The sequence below is a fragment of the Phaenicophaeus curvirostris genome, chromosome 2 (assembly GCF_032191515.1).
Source record: "Phaenicophaeus curvirostris isolate KB17595 chromosome 2, BPBGC_Pcur_1.0, whole genome shotgun sequence".
Taxonomy (NCBI): Eukaryota; Metazoa; Chordata; class Aves; order Cuculiformes; family Cuculidae; genus Phaenicophaeus; species Phaenicophaeus curvirostris.
In genome coordinates, this window is record NC_091393.1 from 22,262,527 (window position 1) to 22,281,222 (window position 18,696).

Genomic DNA, 18,696 nt, shown 5'->3' on the forward strand with positions numbered 1-18,696 from the left:
GTCACCTTCCTTGCAAACATAACTGTAAGCAGGGGCTTATTATGTTCATTTTAACTAGCCTAGTTAGTCAAATGAAGATAAGTTATGCTTAAAATAGTAAAAAAAAAAAAAAATTGCTCTGTGGTAGAAGAGAAGCAGCTGGCCTTGCTGGGTGATACAGAATACAGTGGCCCTAAACTTTTGCTGAGAGTAGGAATGGTACAAAATGTGACTTAGCAGCAAAGTTCAGGGACCAAAATGTCTGTATTATGCCCAATGGACGCTATTTTAAGAACAGTTTGTTCACAAAATGTTTCCTCTTCATGAGAGCTATACTAGGTATCGTTATGGTTATAAGAGCCTATTTAAAGTGCAATAGCTAAGTAGTTTTTAGCATGTTACTGAGTTGAGATTTTTTTGTCCTGTAACCTTACAAATCGATTATTTCATTTAATAAACTTTGTGTGCAAACATTTCAGATTTGGTCTTGCAAGGAATAAAGAGAGACAAGTTCTTCATCGCTCTGTAGATGCAGATAAATATATTTTACATCCTGTAGGAACAATAAACTAGACTTCAGTAAAAGCCAGTAAATAATAAAATGTAGTTTGTTTATTACTTGGGGATCATCCCATAAGTAGTTTCATCCTTCAGAGATTGTTCTTCCTAGACTATTTAATTTCGTATTTCTGTGTTTTGCTGTCTTGCCATTCAAGTCCCGGTTGGTTTAACTGCAGTCTTGCTAACATATATTTCTGAGGTTTTGTGGGTTTGGTTTTTTTTTACTACAATCTCGCTACAATAATGTGTATACACACAAAAAAAGGGGGGGGGGGTGTTGTTATAACCACCGCAGAAGCTGGTTGTTGGCAAGCACTGACCTTTTAGTGGCAACTGTTTTAAGAACTTTTTCTTTCAACTCCACACGCATAGACAGCAGTCTTGAAAAGCACTTCAGAATTACTTACAGTACATATAAGTTTTAAAAACATCTCTACTAGAATCCTGATCTGGGATCATCTGGCTGTTCTAAAATCAGTCTGTTTCCATAATACCTTAAATCTCCTTTTTGTGCTGCATAGGTTAGGGTGTCCTGGGTTTACGCTGCCGGAATATAAGCCAACGCCAGTAGAAGGAGGAGCTTCAAAATCCCTCTTTTTTCCAGATGAAGCCATCAATAAACATCCTAGATTCAGGTAAGTGTATTTGTGGTTGTGAGAGAGATGAATATTTTTTTTCTCCCTAAATATCATAGGCATACCTGAAACTTCTTTACATTACTGGAGTAGAGATCTATGTAGATAGTTGCAGCGGATATCCCAAGGACTTGGACAGAGAAGATTGTGTTGACATGTATTTTCTGTCAAAGTGATTTAAGAAAGTGAACTCTTAAGTTCAAGTAACTTAATACAGTGGTTTGTGCCATTACGGAGCAAAAAGTGTTGGTTATACTCCAACAAAATTGTTTCCAGTTTGAAATCCCATGACTAACTGCTTCCATCAGTTAAACAAGCTCTCCCTCAGTTATGTCACAGCAACATCTCCATGTACGCCATAGCTTGCCCTAGTTACTCTGAAATGGTCTGAGAGGGGTTTGCATTGTAAGGTGAGACTTCAGAGAATCAATCGTAGACTCATAGAATGGTTTGGGTTGGAAGGGACCTTAAATATCAACCAGTTCCACCCCCCCTGCAATGGGCAGGAACACCTCCCTCTAGGTCAGGCTGAAAAATCATTCTATTTTAAAACTAAACATACTTTTTCACTTGCCCTTGTATTCATCAAGTCAGTAGCCTTTTATTTCTGCCTTTTCTATCAGCATAGTACCGTGAAGTCCATCAAAATAAGACTGACTTTACTTAAGAAAAATTCAGTGTTGTATCTTAACCGGGAAAAGAGGTGTCCTGAAGGAAAATGCTCGAAATAAATGGGAAGTTGATGTTCTGAAACCCTGAGCATTGCTGAGAAGCTAACTATGAAAACATTTGCATAAAGAGAGAATTGCAGGTATTTCAGCCAACTCTTTTTTGTTGCAGTACACTGACCAGAAACATTCGGCACCGAAGGGGAGAAAAGGTTGTGATAAACGTGCCAAGTGAGTAAATTCAATCTATCCTTCTCGTTTTTCAAAATAATTGATCATTCTAGTGCTCTGGGTTACTAAAGACCTGCATTTTCCTCACAGTATTTAAAGATAAGAACACACCATCACCATTTATTGAAACATTTCCTAATGACGATGGAGAAGCAGCAAAGGCAGCCAGGCCGGACTATATATACATGGATGCTATGGGTTTCGGAATGGGAAACTGTTGTCTTCAGGTAAAAACCTTTCCAGATGTTAGTGAATGTCGTCTTCCCTAAATGCTTCCTTTTTTAAGACTTGCCATATGTTTAATTTATCTAGCTTAATTCAACTGATCCATTTTCAGAATGGCAACGGGGAATAAAACCACCAGTTTAATCTTATACCTGGTAATCTAGCCTTAAAATCCAGGTTTGTTAGCTTGTATCATGTTTATTTTCTGATAATATCCAAATGTAGTTGGCAGCCTTTCTGAAAGAGTTTCTTGAACTGGTCAAATCCCATTTGAGCAAGCACCTTCTGGAACTGCAGCACTTTTCAAATATGAAAGATCATCTTCCCTGTGGTCTTATTTCAGACGTGACCAAAGGACACTGGGAATGGAAACTGAGCTGTCTTGTAGGAATGGGTGGGGGTTTTGGTTATTAATCTTAGGTTTTCCCTAAAAAAGTAGTAGCGTGTATTTGGCTGTTGGTAAAACCTGCCTGTAGCCACTGCCGTCTTGGAAGCAGAGGTGGGAAGAGTCTAGTGTTAAGTCTCTATGGGATTAAAGCAAATTCTCCAAGCTCTTCTTGTTTTACAACACTGGCAGAAATAACCCCATTCAAAGCACTTCCCTTTGAGACCGAGACAGCAGCTAAGTATTATTTCTTGTCACTAATGGTAAACTAGAGAGAATATGATGTAGTAGTAAAGTGTATATAATACTGCTTGTTTTTTACAAAGTGTTAAGCTTGATGTGGTCTGTCCTGCATCATCTCTTTCTTACTTAAGACCAAATAAAAAATACAGCCTTACTTTTCAGTTATTGTATGAACTTGTTTAAAAATACATTAAATTCCTTTTTTATGTAATACCATTTTACTGTTTCCGTTCCTGCAATCAGTGGTCAAATTCAGTAGCCTCATCATCATCAAAAGGAGAATGGAAACAAGGCTGGGAGGTGCTGTAAGAAGCTGCTTGTGTATAAACTGATAATTCTTGATAACAAAAAAATCATACTTAGTTGCTTCCCTGCAACAGAGTTACATAAATAGTCTTGTCTTTTCAATTTTTTTTATTCTGATAGCCACTTGAAGGACAGACATAGAAGAAATGCTTTCTCTGCCACACACCCTTTTTCCAACATCAGAATTTTTTTTAATGAATGTTGGCTGCAGATTCAAAAACACAAACAAATTCCCATGTTCCCCCCACCCCACCACTCCCCTTCCAAAAAAATCTACCACTGAGCCCGCCAGTGAACTTGGGAGTCTTTGAGGTTTTTTGGTTGATTGACTTTACAGTCTCAGTCGACATGAAGATATTTTTTGCAGTTCTGCAGGATCAGACAAAGGCGTTTTAAAGTGTTCTCTAAAACAGGATTAACTATCATGTTAAATAAATGTTACATCTGCAATAGTTTGACTGTTGTTCTAAGTAAGTAGGTTCCTGGCTCATTTCCTGAAGGTGCATTACCAGCCCATGTGGATTGTAGATGTTAACTCAGTTTTCTTTGGTTCTGGCAAGTGTTTTGTATGTTCAGCCTTACAGCCGAAGCATTGTGGGCTGAAATCTTTTAGTGAATATGGAAGTAGTGGAATGAAGCTTGTGGCACAAATGCTGCTGATAGATTGGGCAAAAGTTTGTCTAAGAACCCCACCCAAGCCCAGCCAAACAGAAAAAAATGCCTTAAAATTCTGGGTATTTAAATCATTTTATTATATCATTGATTCCAAATCTAGGAAGACTGTGCTTGTGTAATAATTACAGAAATTGTGATAGCAATTGTACTTTTTCCAACAGGTAACATTCCAGGCTTGCAGCATTTCCGAAGCGAGGTATCTCTATGATCAGCTGGCCACGATTTGTCCCATTGTGGTAAGTAATGGACTTCTATCACACCAGCTCTTCATTACACGAGAGCCACTACATATGAAAAAATGAAATCTAAATTAAAAAAAACTTGAATGCTACTCACAAATTTGGTAGTCTAGGAGAAGTGTCAGTCTCCTACTAGGTTGTCATGTGAGCAACATGATTTATTTAATGACCAAATGAGACTACAAACCAGCTGATGTCTTGATTCTTCTCCTCTGCTCTCCTTCCCACATGTACAAGACATACTGAATAATTCTAGAAATACATTTGAGGCAATTTTTCACGAAAACGAGACAAGCTGACTCCTTAATTTTTAATTTTTCAACTCTGGTCTGGTGTTACAGATGGTTTCAGCCTAGGATGTTTAAATCTGTCCCTTTAGTAAGCATGTGGTTATAAACAGGTATTTATAACAGGTATTATAAAAATAAAGTATTGGTCCGGTCTAGATGGTGAGCATATCCTGCTCCAATTTGTTTATTGAAACAAATAAAACAATTGCCAGGTGAACTCTTGGAATCTGGAAGTGTGTGAGCAGAATACTTGCTGATTTGTCATGGAACTGCCTCTGATCGTCCTTGTGTTCCTTAGATGCTGACCTGTAGAGGTAGTAAATTTGAAGAGCCTCAGATGCCACTCCAGTAATACAAACCCTTTCTCTAGGTGTTTTGTGGAGATAGCAACTGGGAGATTTGTGGCTGTGTGGGCTTTGGCTGTACATTAAATTGAAGTATATACTTCAGTTACTTCTGGTCCAGCAAGTTTGCCTTTCTGGTGGGGTTGTATTTTGCTTTTGGTTCCTTGGCTTGTCCTTTGTTTTCTTATCAGGCTATTTGATTTTAGATGGCATTGAGTGCTGCATCTCCGTTCTACAGAGGCTATGTGTCCGACATTGACTGTCGCTGGGGAGTAATCTCAGCATCAGTAGATGATCGAACACGGGAAGAGAGGGGGCTAGAGGTAAGTAATGTTAGGTAGTAGTTGTTTTGGGTTTTTTCCAGGCAAAAAAGTTAAACCCCCTTTAGTATCAAATTCTGCTTGGTGTCATCAGAACCACTAATGAGGGAATGTGGCGATCTTTGTGGTAAATACAAGAGAGATGGTGTAAACATTCACCTTGGCTGTGCAGTTTACATTAGCAAATGTATCTTTTTAGTTAGTTATGGAAACTCCACTCGCTCCTCCACAGCTTGCTGAAAAGATCCTTCTGTGGCTAAACTTCCCAGCCTGTGCTTGAGCCCAAAAAGCAAAAATTGCTTTGGATTAAATAGCAGGGGCTGCTGAGTAATCTTGTAATACAGACTAGAAAAATGCAAAAAGAGCCAGATGTCAGAACTTGAATTTAAGGAGTTTCTCTAAGCAGGAATTGGCATTCAAGGCACTTGTAGAATTGTAGAGAATAAAAAAGTAATTCTGAATAATCTGCTTGAATATTACTCCAGATGCCCGCTTTAAGAGCATCTCTCACAATGTGCACATAGTGAAACTGTCTTGGTGTGTGTTGCAATAGGTATAATAATACTTTTCAGGTACTTGGGGTAATGCTATATTACATCAGGGAAGCGTTTCCACTTTTAGAGATTTCCAGTCTGTGTGATGACTGGTTTTTTGCTCAGATACATACATCTGCAAAGGAAATAGTCATAGTTCCAGAATCACTTTCTATTAAACCTATTTAAGACTTGTGCTTTGAATAATTTTAATTGAGGCAGTAGGTTTTTTTAAGCAGGGTAATAATTCTCACATAAGTATCATTAGTGAGCAAAACTTAGGTAACATTGTTAACAAGCTGTTAAAATATTGTATTCTTAAATTATATAGCCACTGAAGAACAACCATTATAGAATCAGTAAATCCAGATATGATTCCATAGACAGTTATCTATCTGAATGTGGTGAGAAATACAATGACATTGATTTGACAATAGACAAAGATATCTACGAGCACCTAATAAAGGAAGGTAAGTGTTTGCTTCATTATGAGCAGGTTAAGAATTATGCTTGCAGTGTGTGGGGATATTTTCTGTTTTTGTTCTTGTTCATTTCAATCATTGTGCATCCCTCAGAGTGGCTCCTGCTCAGGAAGTATCTGTGTAGCGTGGTCTTGAGAGTTCTTGAAGAATTCATTTGTTTTGGAAACTGTCTCTAATTCCAGCTTGAGAAGCTCAGTGTTTGATGCATTAATGTTTTGTTTTTGTGGAGAGAGCACAACTGCTTTAGGAAACGTGGCACAGCGGGGCATCAGAAAAAAGGAAGAATGGCAGCCACACCAATATTCAGCTGCCATTTCCAAACAAGAACATGTTCTTTTTTTTTTCCTTTTTTTATCCCCCTCTTTAATCACTTCCTTCCTTCTCAAAGTCATCATTTAAACTTTAACAGGATGTGGTGGGTTGAGGTAGCATTGCAGAGTTGGATGTTTTCAGTCTTGTAGGACAAATCGTTTCCTAGAGCCTGCTTCGCTATGTGTAAATTGTTTGTTTGAATTTTCATTTTGTAGGTATTGACCACCTTTTGGCACAGCATATTGCACACTTGTTCATTCGAGATCCATTGACATTGTTTGAGGAGAAAATACATCTAGATGATGCAAATGAATCCGACCATTTTGAGGTTGTGTCTAATTTAGAGGAATTTAATAAATATATACTTAAAATGGCTTATTCTTTATAGAAATGCTTAATTGGAGGATGACTGTATTAGCTGAGATTTCTTTTTTTCCTGGATTTGTCATTGCAAGTAGTTCTTTAGCATATGAATTTGCAGTTATAAGCGCATTTATTTCTTTGTTTTGTCATTTATTTAGGAGAGGACGATAGCTTATACTTTAAACCAAATAAAATAGGAAAAGGCCAAGCTACAAGTCTTGTCTACAAGTGTTACAGGGGACTGTATATTTTTATGGTTTCCTAAAAAAAATGCTTTATATAATTTTTGCATATAAATGCATCTCTTATACAGCTTTATGAAATAATGGTAATACTAGGTATTTTTAGTTTGGGATGTGTCAGCCCCTCAGAAAAAAAAGAAACCAGATAAATCACAGCCCCCAGGTATCTTATATGTAATCAAACAAAGTAGCATGAGAATTTGTTATGTATTTGCTCCTATGAAAGGTGGTTATACTGTGGGTTTTAGGAAGTTATACCACTTAGTTTGGAAGCACTTCTCTAACCTGATGGGCTGTTCCAGGGACAGTATTAGGGCTATTGTTATCTGCTTATTTTTCTTTGATTGTATTATAGAATGAAGCATATCTTGATTGTGACAGATTTTTTCTCATGTGCTTTGCAGAATATTCAGTCTACAAACTGGCAGACAATGAGGTTTAAGCCACCTCCCCCAAATTCCGATATCGGATGGAGGGTGGAATTCAGACCTATGGAGGTAAGGAAGGCGTACATGTGTACAAAAGCACATTTCCCTGGAAGTGGAAAATTACCAGGCATTCTGCCTTCCCATACTAAACCCTTATTACTTATGTTTTCTCCCCATTGAATTGCTAGATGCTAGTGAATTGGACAGCAGTGTTTAATCAGGCATGGACCGTGGGAATGTAACTGACAGGAGAATCCACTGCAGCACGAAAAAGCATTCTAATGGATTTGGGGTGATGGGGAAAGGAATTAGGCTTTTATTAGAGCAACAGTAAACAAAGCCCCATTTAGCTTCTAGGGATAGTATTTCTCCAGTACATTTCCTCATACTGAACAATGCAACTGTCATTGTTCTGGGTTTTTTTTCAGAAGAGCTTTTATTTTATAGCTATCTCTTTTTGAGCTCTCTATCTTTAATCCCTTTAAAGTGGAAGTTTTAAAGCTGTTATACATTTGTAATTGCACAGAGGGCCTGAAGGTGCAGGTTATTAGATAGTCTCTTAAAACACGAGCGTGTGTTGGTGTTGGATTAAAGGGTTGAGCTTGAAGCATGTGCATGCATTGTGCATTTGAAGTCACTGCTGCTGACTCCAGCTCGTGCATCAGGATCCCTAGTAGCAGAGTGTGTGAATACGGGTGCCAACAAGTGCCTTCTGTCTAAACTCATGCAAAATGTTCAACACTATCCCACACGACATCCTTGTCTCTAGAATGGAGACACATGGATTGACAGTCAGATGACTTAGTGGGTAAGAAGCTGGCTGGATGCGTGCAGTCAAAAAGTTACGATCAATGGCTCAGTGGCCAAGTGGAGACCGGTGACGAGTGACATTCCTCAGGAGTTGTTATTGGGACAAGTATTATCTAACATATTTGTTGGTGAAATGGAGAGTGGGATCAAGGGCCCCCTTAGTAAGTTTGCCAGTGATACCAAGCTATGTGGCATGGTCACACGCTGGAGGGAAGGGATGCCATCCAGAGAGACCTTGACAGACTTGTGAGGTGGGCCTGTGCTAACCTCATGAAGTTCAATAAGGCCAAGTGTGAGGTCCTGCACGTGGATTGGGGCAATATCAGTACAGACTGGGGGATGAATGGATTGAGAGCAGCCCTGAGGAGAAAGACTTGGGGGTGCTGGTGGATGAAAAGCTGAACATGAGCCGGCAGTGTGCACTTGCAGCCCAGAAAGCCAACCATATAGTGGGCTGCATGGCCAGCAGGTTGAGGGAGGTGGTTCTGCCCCTCTACTCCACTCTGGTGAGATCCCACCTGGAGTATTGTGCTCAGCTCTGAGGTCTCCAACGTAAGAAGAACATGGACCTGTTGAAGGAAGTCCAGAGGAGGTCCATGAGAATGATCAGAGGGCTGGAACATCTCTCCTGTGAAGACAGGCTTGACAGAGTTGGGGTTGTTCAGCCTGGAGAAGAGAAGGTTCTGGGGACGCCTTGTAGCAGCCTTCCAGTACCTGAAGGTGTGCACAAAGCCTAGAGAGGGACTTTTTACAAGGGCATGTAGAGATGGGACAGAGCATAATGGCTTTAAACTGAAAGAGGGTAGATTTAGATTAGATATAAGGAAGAAATTCTACACTGTGAGAGTGGTGAGGTACTGGAACAGGTTGTACAGAGGAGTCGTGGTTGCCCCATCTGGAGGTTTTCAAGGCCAGGTTGGACAGGGCTTTGAGCCACCTGATCCAGTGGGAGGTGTCCCTGCCTGTGGCAGGGGGTTTTGGACTGGATGATCTGCGAGGTCCCTCCCAACCCAAACCCATCTACGATTCTATGAATGTTGAAGTCAAACTGTTTTAAACTCTCCCAGATACTTGCCTACTTCCATGAATGTGTTCCCACTAAACTAATTTAATCCTTTCATGTTTAGGTTCAGTTAACAGACTTTGAAAACTCTGCATATGTTGTGTTTGTGGTACTACTAACCAGAGTGATTCTGTCATACAAGCTGGATTTCCTCATACCTTTGTCCAAGGTAAGTGTGAAAGATCAGGTCTATTAGAGCTGAATCAAGTCTGATTTTTGTATTCTGCAAGCTAGAACTAATGTTTGTGCACTTAGTAGAACAGTCATTTTTGTCTTTCAGTCAGTTTTCATTTGTACCAGTCCTTTGAATTGATTTCAGCTCTACAGTATTAAACAAATATTTTACTGCTGTCTCATAGAATTAAGCTTATAGACAATTACTGTGGGAATTGGTGTTGACTAGCAGTGACTGCTGCAGAAATATTGAAATACCATTGTCACAAGACTGTTTTGACGCTGGGAAAGGATGTGTTTCCACCATTTTTCATGTGGGGGGAAGAAAACCCTCTGGAGGTCAAATAAAAACTTTAGATATTTATTTTAACATGGCTGTTGCCTGTATCTCATGCTTTCATTCTCTGATTTTGTTTGTATCTGGTGGAGAGGGAAAGGAGGAGCTCAGCGTGCTTAGTGTCACATGGTATTTGAGTGAAAACAAATACTGCTATTTTTGGTCACAGCTGTGACTTTATGTTTAGAAGACCAGCCATGCAAAATGCGCCTTTTTCTTAGTCTTGTCCTCACTTTGGTTGAACTGATTTGGGTGAAAATGTCCTTGCACATCTTCTTTCTGGGACATCTGACCAGAAAATGTCTTTTAAAACAGATAGTCCTGCAACGTTACAGGCGGCTTTAAAAAAGGTCTCGTAGTGCAGAAGGCTTTTGTCAGACTGTATGCTAGAAAACAGTTCCAGGGCTGGCTACAGCATAGCTGTAGTACCCTGTGGCTTTTCTCTAGTGTTTTTAATTAAAATGGAGCAAAATACTGAAGTTGTAAATTAACAGTTATCATACCATACAGGCAGTATGATTTCTAAAAGGAGAAATTAATCTTCCTGATGTCAGGGAGCTCAGACCTCATAAATAATGCAACAATATCGCACTTACAGTACATAATTACATTGTTGTTTGAAATGTCTCAAAAGCACAAATTTTTTAACTAATGAATACCAGTTAAGGCTGAAAAAGAGATTGGGTGCTGAAAGAACCTGAACAGGATTGGGGGGCTGGGGGGCCCAGCATAAAATTGCTTCAGCTTGCCAAGTAATTTGGCAAGTAACGCAACACAGAATTGCACAACCAGTAGTAAGCCTGCCTCTTTCACGTAAAATAATACGGGTTTGTGGGGCTAATCTCACACTAATCTTTCCTGTCTGAGTGCGGTTGTACTCCCATCAGCTAGGACCGGAGTTCTTTTGAACTTTCAAAACAGCCTGTTGTGTAAATTAGTTTCATAACATAAAATGAACGAAAATAGACATTTGAAAACAAAGCTTTGAAAGGTAAGAAGTGAGTGAAGATTTTGCATTGCCCTTAATTAAAGGATAAACAAAGAATTCAGTAAGTCGCATCCTTTCTTCTGAAGGCAATACAGTAAAGCTAATGTTTGAAAGCTGTGGGATGTTAATTGCCTGAGAACACATCGACCAAAGAACTTGGACAAAGTCTTCCATCCAGAAAGGCAGAGTGATGCTTATGTCATTTGCAGATGTATGAGCAGAGAAGCCTGCAATTTAGAACTTCTTCACTCACAGTCTTAAGTTTATCTAACTATTTAACAGATGCTTGGATATGGAATAGATGTGATACCTGTACAGAATTACTGGAATTCTGTTTCTGAAGGATTGTTTAATGTAGTGATCGTTCTTCTAAAGACTTTAATGATTTTGTTAAAAAAAGCAGCAAACTATGGCCAGGGAAATGGCAGTTTTCTTCTGTGCTCATTTAAATTACATCTAAATATGCGAAGAAGTCTGCCAGATGGGATGCAACCTGTTAATCTCAGCTGTTCCTGTGTTTTCATCCAAACTTAAAAGATTAGTGTAGCGTGTTCTAACATAATACTGTTAACCTTTTCTGCTGGTGACCTAATTTCATAGAACATCATCTCTTTGTGGTTTTGCCTGGGATCCCTGAAGAATGCAATAAAACCTATTGCCATAGCTTGGCCTTGTGTGATGAAATAATGAGAAATATAGCAGGTGTTTCAACTAATGAGACCAAGATGTATGGGTTTGAGAGAATCCTAATTTTCTGAAATACTTATTTTGCCAGGTGGATGAAAACATGAAGGTGGCCCAGAAAAGAGATGCTGTCCGGCAGGGAATGTTTTACTTCAGAAAAGATATTTGCAAAGGTACCATAACGAGCAATCTGATTAGCACTGTTGTTTAGTGCATCTCTTGCCCTCTTGACCATTTCTTCCTTTCCTTTTCTCACCCATGTAGGCGGAAACGCTGTTGTGGATGGATGTGGCTCTGCACAGAATGGGACAGGCACTGACACGGAGGAGTACGCCCTAATGAGCATTGATACAATTATCAATGGGAAGGTCATAGCCTATTCTACCTGTAACACACAACTTTCCCCTCCATCCCACCCTCCCAGAAACCAATTTGGGTGTATTTTATGCTGACTCTGTTCTTTTACACAGGAAGGAGTTTTTCCTGGCTTGATCCCAATTTTGAATTCCTATCTTGAAAACATGGAAGTGGATGTGGACACAAGATGCACCATCCTAAACTACCTGAAGCTAATAAAAAAGAGAGCATCTGGTATGTTTGTCATTTTTAGACATTGATTTTCCTGGTCTTTTTCTTCTTAGAGAGTAATTGAGCTGTTCTAGTTTGCATTTGGCTAAAACTGGTGGCAGCTGTGGCTCTCTGGTTAAGTGTTGAGGAGCTAAGGACTGGAGTGTGCTCTCTGGCTTAAATCTGGTCATTTCTAATTCTGACTGTAAATGTTTCATGATCCATTTTGGAACCTAAAGCGTTCCTAAGGACCTAGTCTTCAGCTCCCTGATTAGAAAACTCTTTTCTAAGTAGCAGGACTCCTTTGAGGCGGAGCAAACCAAGTTCTTCCCGTCTTCCTAGTGTTGCAGTGTCTTCAAAGGCGGTATAATAACTCTTTATGCTCCTTTATGTTCCTTTTTGTAAAATGCAGCAGAATGAGTAAAAGGTGCAGGCTAAACTTTAACTGGGCCCATAGCACAATCTGCATCTACGTGAAAATCTCTTGTGTAACTGCCTTGCTATAAATTTAGCTAGACAGTCACGTAAGTCAAGGCATCCTTTTTTCCTGCCTATTAAATACGTTCATTAATTTTAAGTGTTGCATTCCTTTTTAATCCTTAAAATTGAAGAAACTTCTAGACAAAGCCCCTTTTAAAGCTGAAGTAGAAATCGGGACTTTTGCCTGGTAATTCAGTACTTTAGCAGTACTTCAGAATCGGAACAAGTTTTAGTTAATGACAGTTTTCACTGTAAATGTTGTTTGCTAAGTCTGTTTGTTTGTAGGAGACTTCTGTCCCTCAGGTAGCATTGATGGGGATTTGATGCTTGGCTTAACTGAGAGAGAGAAGAAAACTGGCATGAAGAGTGTATCTGAGGCACATCAGACCTCAAAATAGTGATGCTTTCAAAATACTCCAGTATTTGTAGTTGGGTTTTTTCCCTTCAGAAAAATACTCTTGGAAAAACATGGAATGCATAGTCTTATAGTTTGGTTTGGGTTTTTTTGCAAGAGCTAATGATGTGGGCTTGAACCCCTGTGCAGGTGTTCCCCTTCCAAAGAACAATGTTGATGCTTGGTGCAACGTTGCAGGCATCGCAAAAGTCATCTCATGTATTTACACAGACCAAAAAGGTGTGAGAGTGAGGTAGACAGAGTCTAGGGTTTATATCTTAATGCTGATGAACTGATTGTTAAACGATGCTTCTTAAGAACCAGAATTCACAGAATAAAATGCGTTAGGTGTTGTATTACTGTGCTATTATGCTTCTCAGTTGTAAGCTTTGGATTTTTCCAGATTACTCTCCATTTTAAATCAAATGTTCCTGAGCTGCAGCCTGTCTAGCAGGAGACATGTCCACAGAGTGGCCATTTCTCAGATTTCTCTTGTCAAATGGCAAACAAAGAGCACTTAGGAGAGTTAAACACTGGCCCTTTAGCTGCTGTGACTTTTACCTTGCCCTCACATAGTGTATCTGTGCTTCAGTCACATCTTCTCTTGCAGCACAGCTTGGTATTGCCCTTGTGGTCTGTATCTAGCTGATGCATGACTGCCACCACTCAGTTAAACTGCAGATTTGCTAGGCAGGCAGCAGCTGCTGACTGCCACCAAATATTAATGAAAGCACTGTTAAGGTAGCAGCATCGATTGATCCTTGTCCAGGTGTCATCTCCTTGTCCCTGGCTGCCTGCAGTGTTGGCGCTTTCACAGCCAGAGGTGGTGCAATAATCACCATGAAGATGACCATCCACAGACATGATTTCCATGATCATTGCCTTCCCCTTCCTGAAACAGTTACACTTTTGGTCCCCATAAAGTCATTAAATGAGAAATGCCACAATTTTATTATATGCTCTTTGAAAAATATAATTCCTGTAGTTAAGCATAGAATAATAGAATGGTTTGGGCTGGGAGGGACCTTGAACATCATCTAGTTCCAACCTCTCTGCCATGGGCAGGGACATCCCACAAGATCAGGCTGCTCAAGGTCCCATCCAACCTGGCCTTGAATATTTCCAGAGGTGGGACATCCACAACTTCCCTGGGCAACCTGGGCCAGGGTCTCACCACCCTCATCATGAAGAATTTTTTCCTAATGCCTAATCAAAGTCTTCCTCCTTCCAATTTAAAGCTGTCCCCTCCCACCTTATCACTCCATGCCTTTGGCAAAAGTCCCTCCCCAGCTTTTCTGTAGCCCCTTCAGGTACTGGAAGGCCATTATAAGGTTTCCCCAAGCCTTCTCTTCTCCAGGCTGAACCCCAACTCTCTCAGCCTGTCCTCATAGCAGAGGTGCTCCAGCCCTTGCATCATCTTTGTAGCCCTCCTCTGGGCCCGTTCCAACAGTTCTATATCCTTGAGGATTCCAGAACTGGACACAGGACTGCAGGTGGGGTCTCACAAGAGCGGAACAGAGGGAACAGAGGATCACCAGGAATGGTACTGGAGGGAGGCCAAGCCACCAGCCAGCTCTCCAGAGCCCCCCAGATTTTGGTGAGCAGGAAATATGGCAAGAGTAGAGTAGAGGGGCAGGATCACCTCCCTCACCCTGCTGGTGTGTTTAAATGCACTTCCCACTTATTTCATATGTATTCTAGTTCCTGCATTGTAGGATAGTGTTGCTTCCAAACTTCCAATTCCCCTTGTCTTGTCTCTGCTTACTCAGAAGTTGTCCCACAGCTTTTGTCAGTCTCTGGTGCCTTTTCCTGATATTCATACACCCTTTGAGAGCTGCAGGCTCTCTTCATCGTGAGGATGCTGCAGATTTATTCTGGTATGAAGGACGAGGGGTGATAGGGCTGCCTGACCACTAGGTGTCTGCCTTGGTGCGAGCTCTACTGCTCTCCCATCTCCTCCCACACTGACAGCCCACAGAGCCTTTTAGTCCAGAACTGTGTCTCTCTTTAAGCTTTGCTCTGCTTGTGTCCCAGCCCAGCTGATTTTCTTGCAGATCCCTTGCTTCTTGTTGGTTTGGGAAGGCTTTCATGTGAGTTTTTAGTTCCATCGACAAATAATGCTTCGTGGGTATTTTTTTTTCTGCTTTCTTTTTATATAGAACTGTAAACTCTAGCCTGTTTTCTTTAAGACATGACTTTTCATTTTTGAGGGACATTTTTGTTTCTAATACCTTTTACAGTGTACTTTTCTCTCCTGTACTTTTCACCATTTTTCTGATTTCTGTTTGTTTACCTTTGTTGAAAACCAATAATAGGATCTATTTAATCAGTGTTGGATGCTTTTTATTTATATGTCCTTGATTTCCGTAACTTGATTCCTCTTGCTTATTGTAGTAGTCTCAGACCAGACATTTCTGTAGTGAAAGCCCTTGACTCTTCCTATTCTTAGAAAGAAGCTGAGGTTCCAGTAGTTATGAAGGTTTTGCTAGGCTCTTTGAGCATCCGATCAGCCTACCTAATGTCTTGCTGTCAGAGTTACTTTAAACTTCTACTAGTTGTTGAAGTTTGTTTGCATGTGTTGCATTCAGGAGCAAGATTCAAACAAAGCCTTAACAAAGGTGTCCAGCTAGGCTTCTGCTCCTATTTTATAGGGATGCAGGTCTCCTGTGTGGCATTTGATGATGCTGTATAGAAGTACTGGGGACCCTTAGGCACCTGCTGACTGCCCCGTGGACTGCATAGTGAAGCAGAAGCAGCATGTCCAACCCAGGAGTTGGTATAACTGGGAGCCTGCCTAGTTTCTCCTAGGGGATCTGCCAGAGGGAGAAAGAATAATAAGTCAAAATAGACGGAGCAAAGCTGGCAGCTGAGTTGGATGGATTGACTACAGAATTATTTTATATATATGTATTAGTTGTAGAGGTGTCTGTTGGTTCATCTCAGCCAGATTCTCTTCTAAATAACATGTTTAAGACCTCTTGCTGTACAGACTGTTGGTAACACTTCTTCCAGTAGCTACTTCTCTCTGCCCTGTCTCGTTACAGCATCTGAAAGTTTGAAAATCGCACCAGACAAGTGAATTTTACACTGTCAGTGATATGTAAGCTTAATTAGGCCTGCAGTGTAGCCATATTTAAAAAAAAAAATCTTAGAATTGTTTGGTTGGAAAAGACCTTTGAGGTCATCAAGTCCAACTGTACCTGTCCACTACTAAATCATATCCCTAAGCACTTCATCCATCCATCTTTTAACCACCTCCAGGGATGGTGACTCAGCCACCTGCCTGGGCAGCCTCTGCCCATGCCTGAGAACCCCTTCAGTGAAGAAGTTTTTCCTAATGTCCAATCTGAACCTCCCCTGGTGCAGCTTGAGGCCATTCCCTCTCGTCCTGTCCCCTGTCACTTGGGAGAAGAGACCAACACCCACCTCGCTGCAACCTCCTTCCAGGTAGTTGTAGACAGTGATAAGGTCTCCCCTCAGCCTCCTCTTCTCCAGGCTAAACACCCCCAGCTCTCTCAGCCGTTCCTTATAAGAATTGTTCTCCAGCCCCTTCCCCAGCCTCGTTGCTCTTCTCTGGACTCGCTCCAGAGCCTCAATGTCTTTCATGTGGCGAGGGGCGCAGAACTGAACACAGGATTTGAGTTGTGGTTTCACCAGCTCTGAGTACTGGGACACAATCGCTTCCCTGGTCCTGCTGGCCACGCTGTTTCTGATACAAATACCCTTATAGGAATGTTTCTCATTAAAGCATGGATGGTTCATGAATTGCCTATGTAAAGCATAGAACTTCAGGTATTGCACTGCTAAATGAAATGTACAAACTGTGAAATTTGATTTCCCCTTGCCCACAGGAGAACTAATGACAGTTGCTCGATGGATGAGGGAATTTATCGCACAGCACCCAGACTACAAGCAAGACAGTGTGATAACTGATGAAATGAATTACAGCCTTATTTGGAAATGCAACCAAATCGCACAAGGCCAGGCAGAGTGTCCTGAACTACTGGGGGTAGGATTTAATAAGAAACAAAGTGGAAACAAAACAGGTTCTTTGTAATGAACGAATGTTTCTTAAACAGTAGAAAGTTTAAGCCTTTTAGCGAAGCACTAGCAAAGATACTGTGAATCTGGTACAGTTTCATGGTGTGAAGACCAAAACAGGGATACTGCACTATAAAATGGGCCAATCTGCCTAAATATTCGTTTAAGGCATCCGAAAATGGGCATATTCTTATTGTTAAGGTTTATACAATGTACATGTAAATAGTAAAATATTTTTATGATTAACATCAATGTATTTTAATAACATTGTATCTAAAGTTATTGTGAATTAGCTTGTAACTTTTTTATGCTTATTCTAGAAAGAAAAATCGTCCTCAACAGCTTTGTAAATGTAACGGTACTTGTATATTAATTGCATTCCAGTTACTGAATGTTTACTGTAACTTTTTTAACCTGGAATGTGCTAAGTAATCTACCTTATTATGTAAGAAGAAAAAGAAAAGAAATCTTCTGGACCTACCTGATTCACAGATACTTCTCCCATTTGGGATTTGAAAGTGTGTAAGAACAGATAAATGCATGTGCATCCCATTTGTTAATCTTTGCAAGTTTCTCAGATGCCCCAAGACCTACATCCACTCATAAACTGTCTTTATTCAGATAACACAAATCTGCTTGTCTGCAGATGCGTTATCTTTTTCCCCTCTGAAGTAAATTTGTACACTATCGCAGTTGAGAAATTTGCCTGAACACTTAACGGAAAAGCATAAATGGGGGGAGACGTGGTGAAAGAAAGGAGGAAGTGAAAGCTGAACACAAAGCTCTCTTAGAGGAACCAGAGAGACCTGCTCTGGCCTTCAGCGCTCCTTAACTGCTCTTTCTCCCACGTATCTGCTGTTGCCAGTCAACACTAACTGCAGCGAGAACCCAAGGACCTGTCCATCCTTCCTAAAGGTTGAGTTTCTCATTTGTCATTCATTAGTATAAATGTTCTTGTCAGCATGTTGATCTCCTAGAAGGTACTTCATGTAGGTAGCTGAGGTACCTACGTAGCCGTAGGTATGGACAACTTAATCCCCTCTAGAAAGTAGTCATAAAGAAATCGTGGAATGCACTAATCCTTTGAACTGGGAGCCAGTGCTGGGAGTGAATGTAAAGTATTTAAAATTTAGCCATTGCAACTGTAAATAAAGCAAACTTAAGGGGCCTTTTTTGATGTAGCTTCTTAACTGACTTCTAGAAGTGACTTGCATAAGGGGTAGAGTATGCAAAGCTTAATGCAAGCCTATATAAATACCTAAGGTGTAATGATTTTTTAAAAAGAACTAATGGAGAAACTGCAATGAAGAGGTGCACTAAGAAGAAGCTTTTATACATTACATTAGACTTTGTTCTGTGTTCACAGGTGTGCTTTAGAGAATAAAAGAATGCTTTTTTTCTGCGGTGGTGAATTTGGTTTTAATCAAGATGTAGGCATATGCTAATTTAGTTTCTGTATTAAGGAAATAAAAATAAAATTTGCAGTATGTGTTGGTCACTTGCATGACTTGAGCCCACATTTTCAGCTTCAAAAAAAGGAGTTGTGTGTGTGGCAAGTGCAGCTCCTCTTACCCAAACTCACGTTGTTCGCAGTAAAACTTCTCAGGTGTTGGCAAATGGTTGACCCCTCCTGCCACGGAGAAGTCCTGGCCCTTGTCTTGTTGGCATCTGTCTGATTGCACAGCATCGGGTGCTGT

General features: G+C 40.4%; 1 protein-coding gene across 1 annotated transcript in view; it reads left to right on the plus strand.

Annotated features, from left to right (window-relative positions):
* GCLC (glutamate-cysteine ligase catalytic subunit) overlaps positions 1-18,486 on the plus strand; it is a 36,194-nt gene extending 17,708 nt beyond the window's left edge. Inside the window, exons 4-16 of the mRNA XM_069851492.1 lie at positions 1,062-1,175; positions 2,016-2,074; positions 2,165-2,301; positions 4,070-4,144; positions 4,988-5,104; positions 5,966-6,104; positions 6,644-6,756; positions 7,438-7,530; positions 9,399-9,503; positions 11,609-11,690; positions 11,782-11,885; positions 11,988-12,108; positions 16,810-18,486. Of these exons, the coding sequence (XP_069707593.1) occupies positions 1,062-1,175; positions 2,016-2,074; positions 2,165-2,301; positions 4,070-4,144; positions 4,988-5,104; positions 5,966-6,104; positions 6,644-6,756; positions 7,438-7,530; positions 9,399-9,503; positions 11,609-11,690; positions 11,782-11,885; positions 11,988-12,108; positions 16,810-17,015 (1,465 nt within the window). The 3' untranslated portion in view covers positions 17,016-18,486. The remainder of the gene's footprint in view (positions 1-1,061; positions 1,176-2,015; positions 2,075-2,164; positions 2,302-4,069; positions 4,145-4,987; positions 5,105-5,965; positions 6,105-6,643; positions 6,757-7,437; positions 7,531-9,398; positions 9,504-11,608; positions 11,691-11,781; positions 11,886-11,987; positions 12,109-16,809) is intronic.
* The last annotated feature ends 210 nt before the right edge of the window (positions 18,487-18,696 follow it).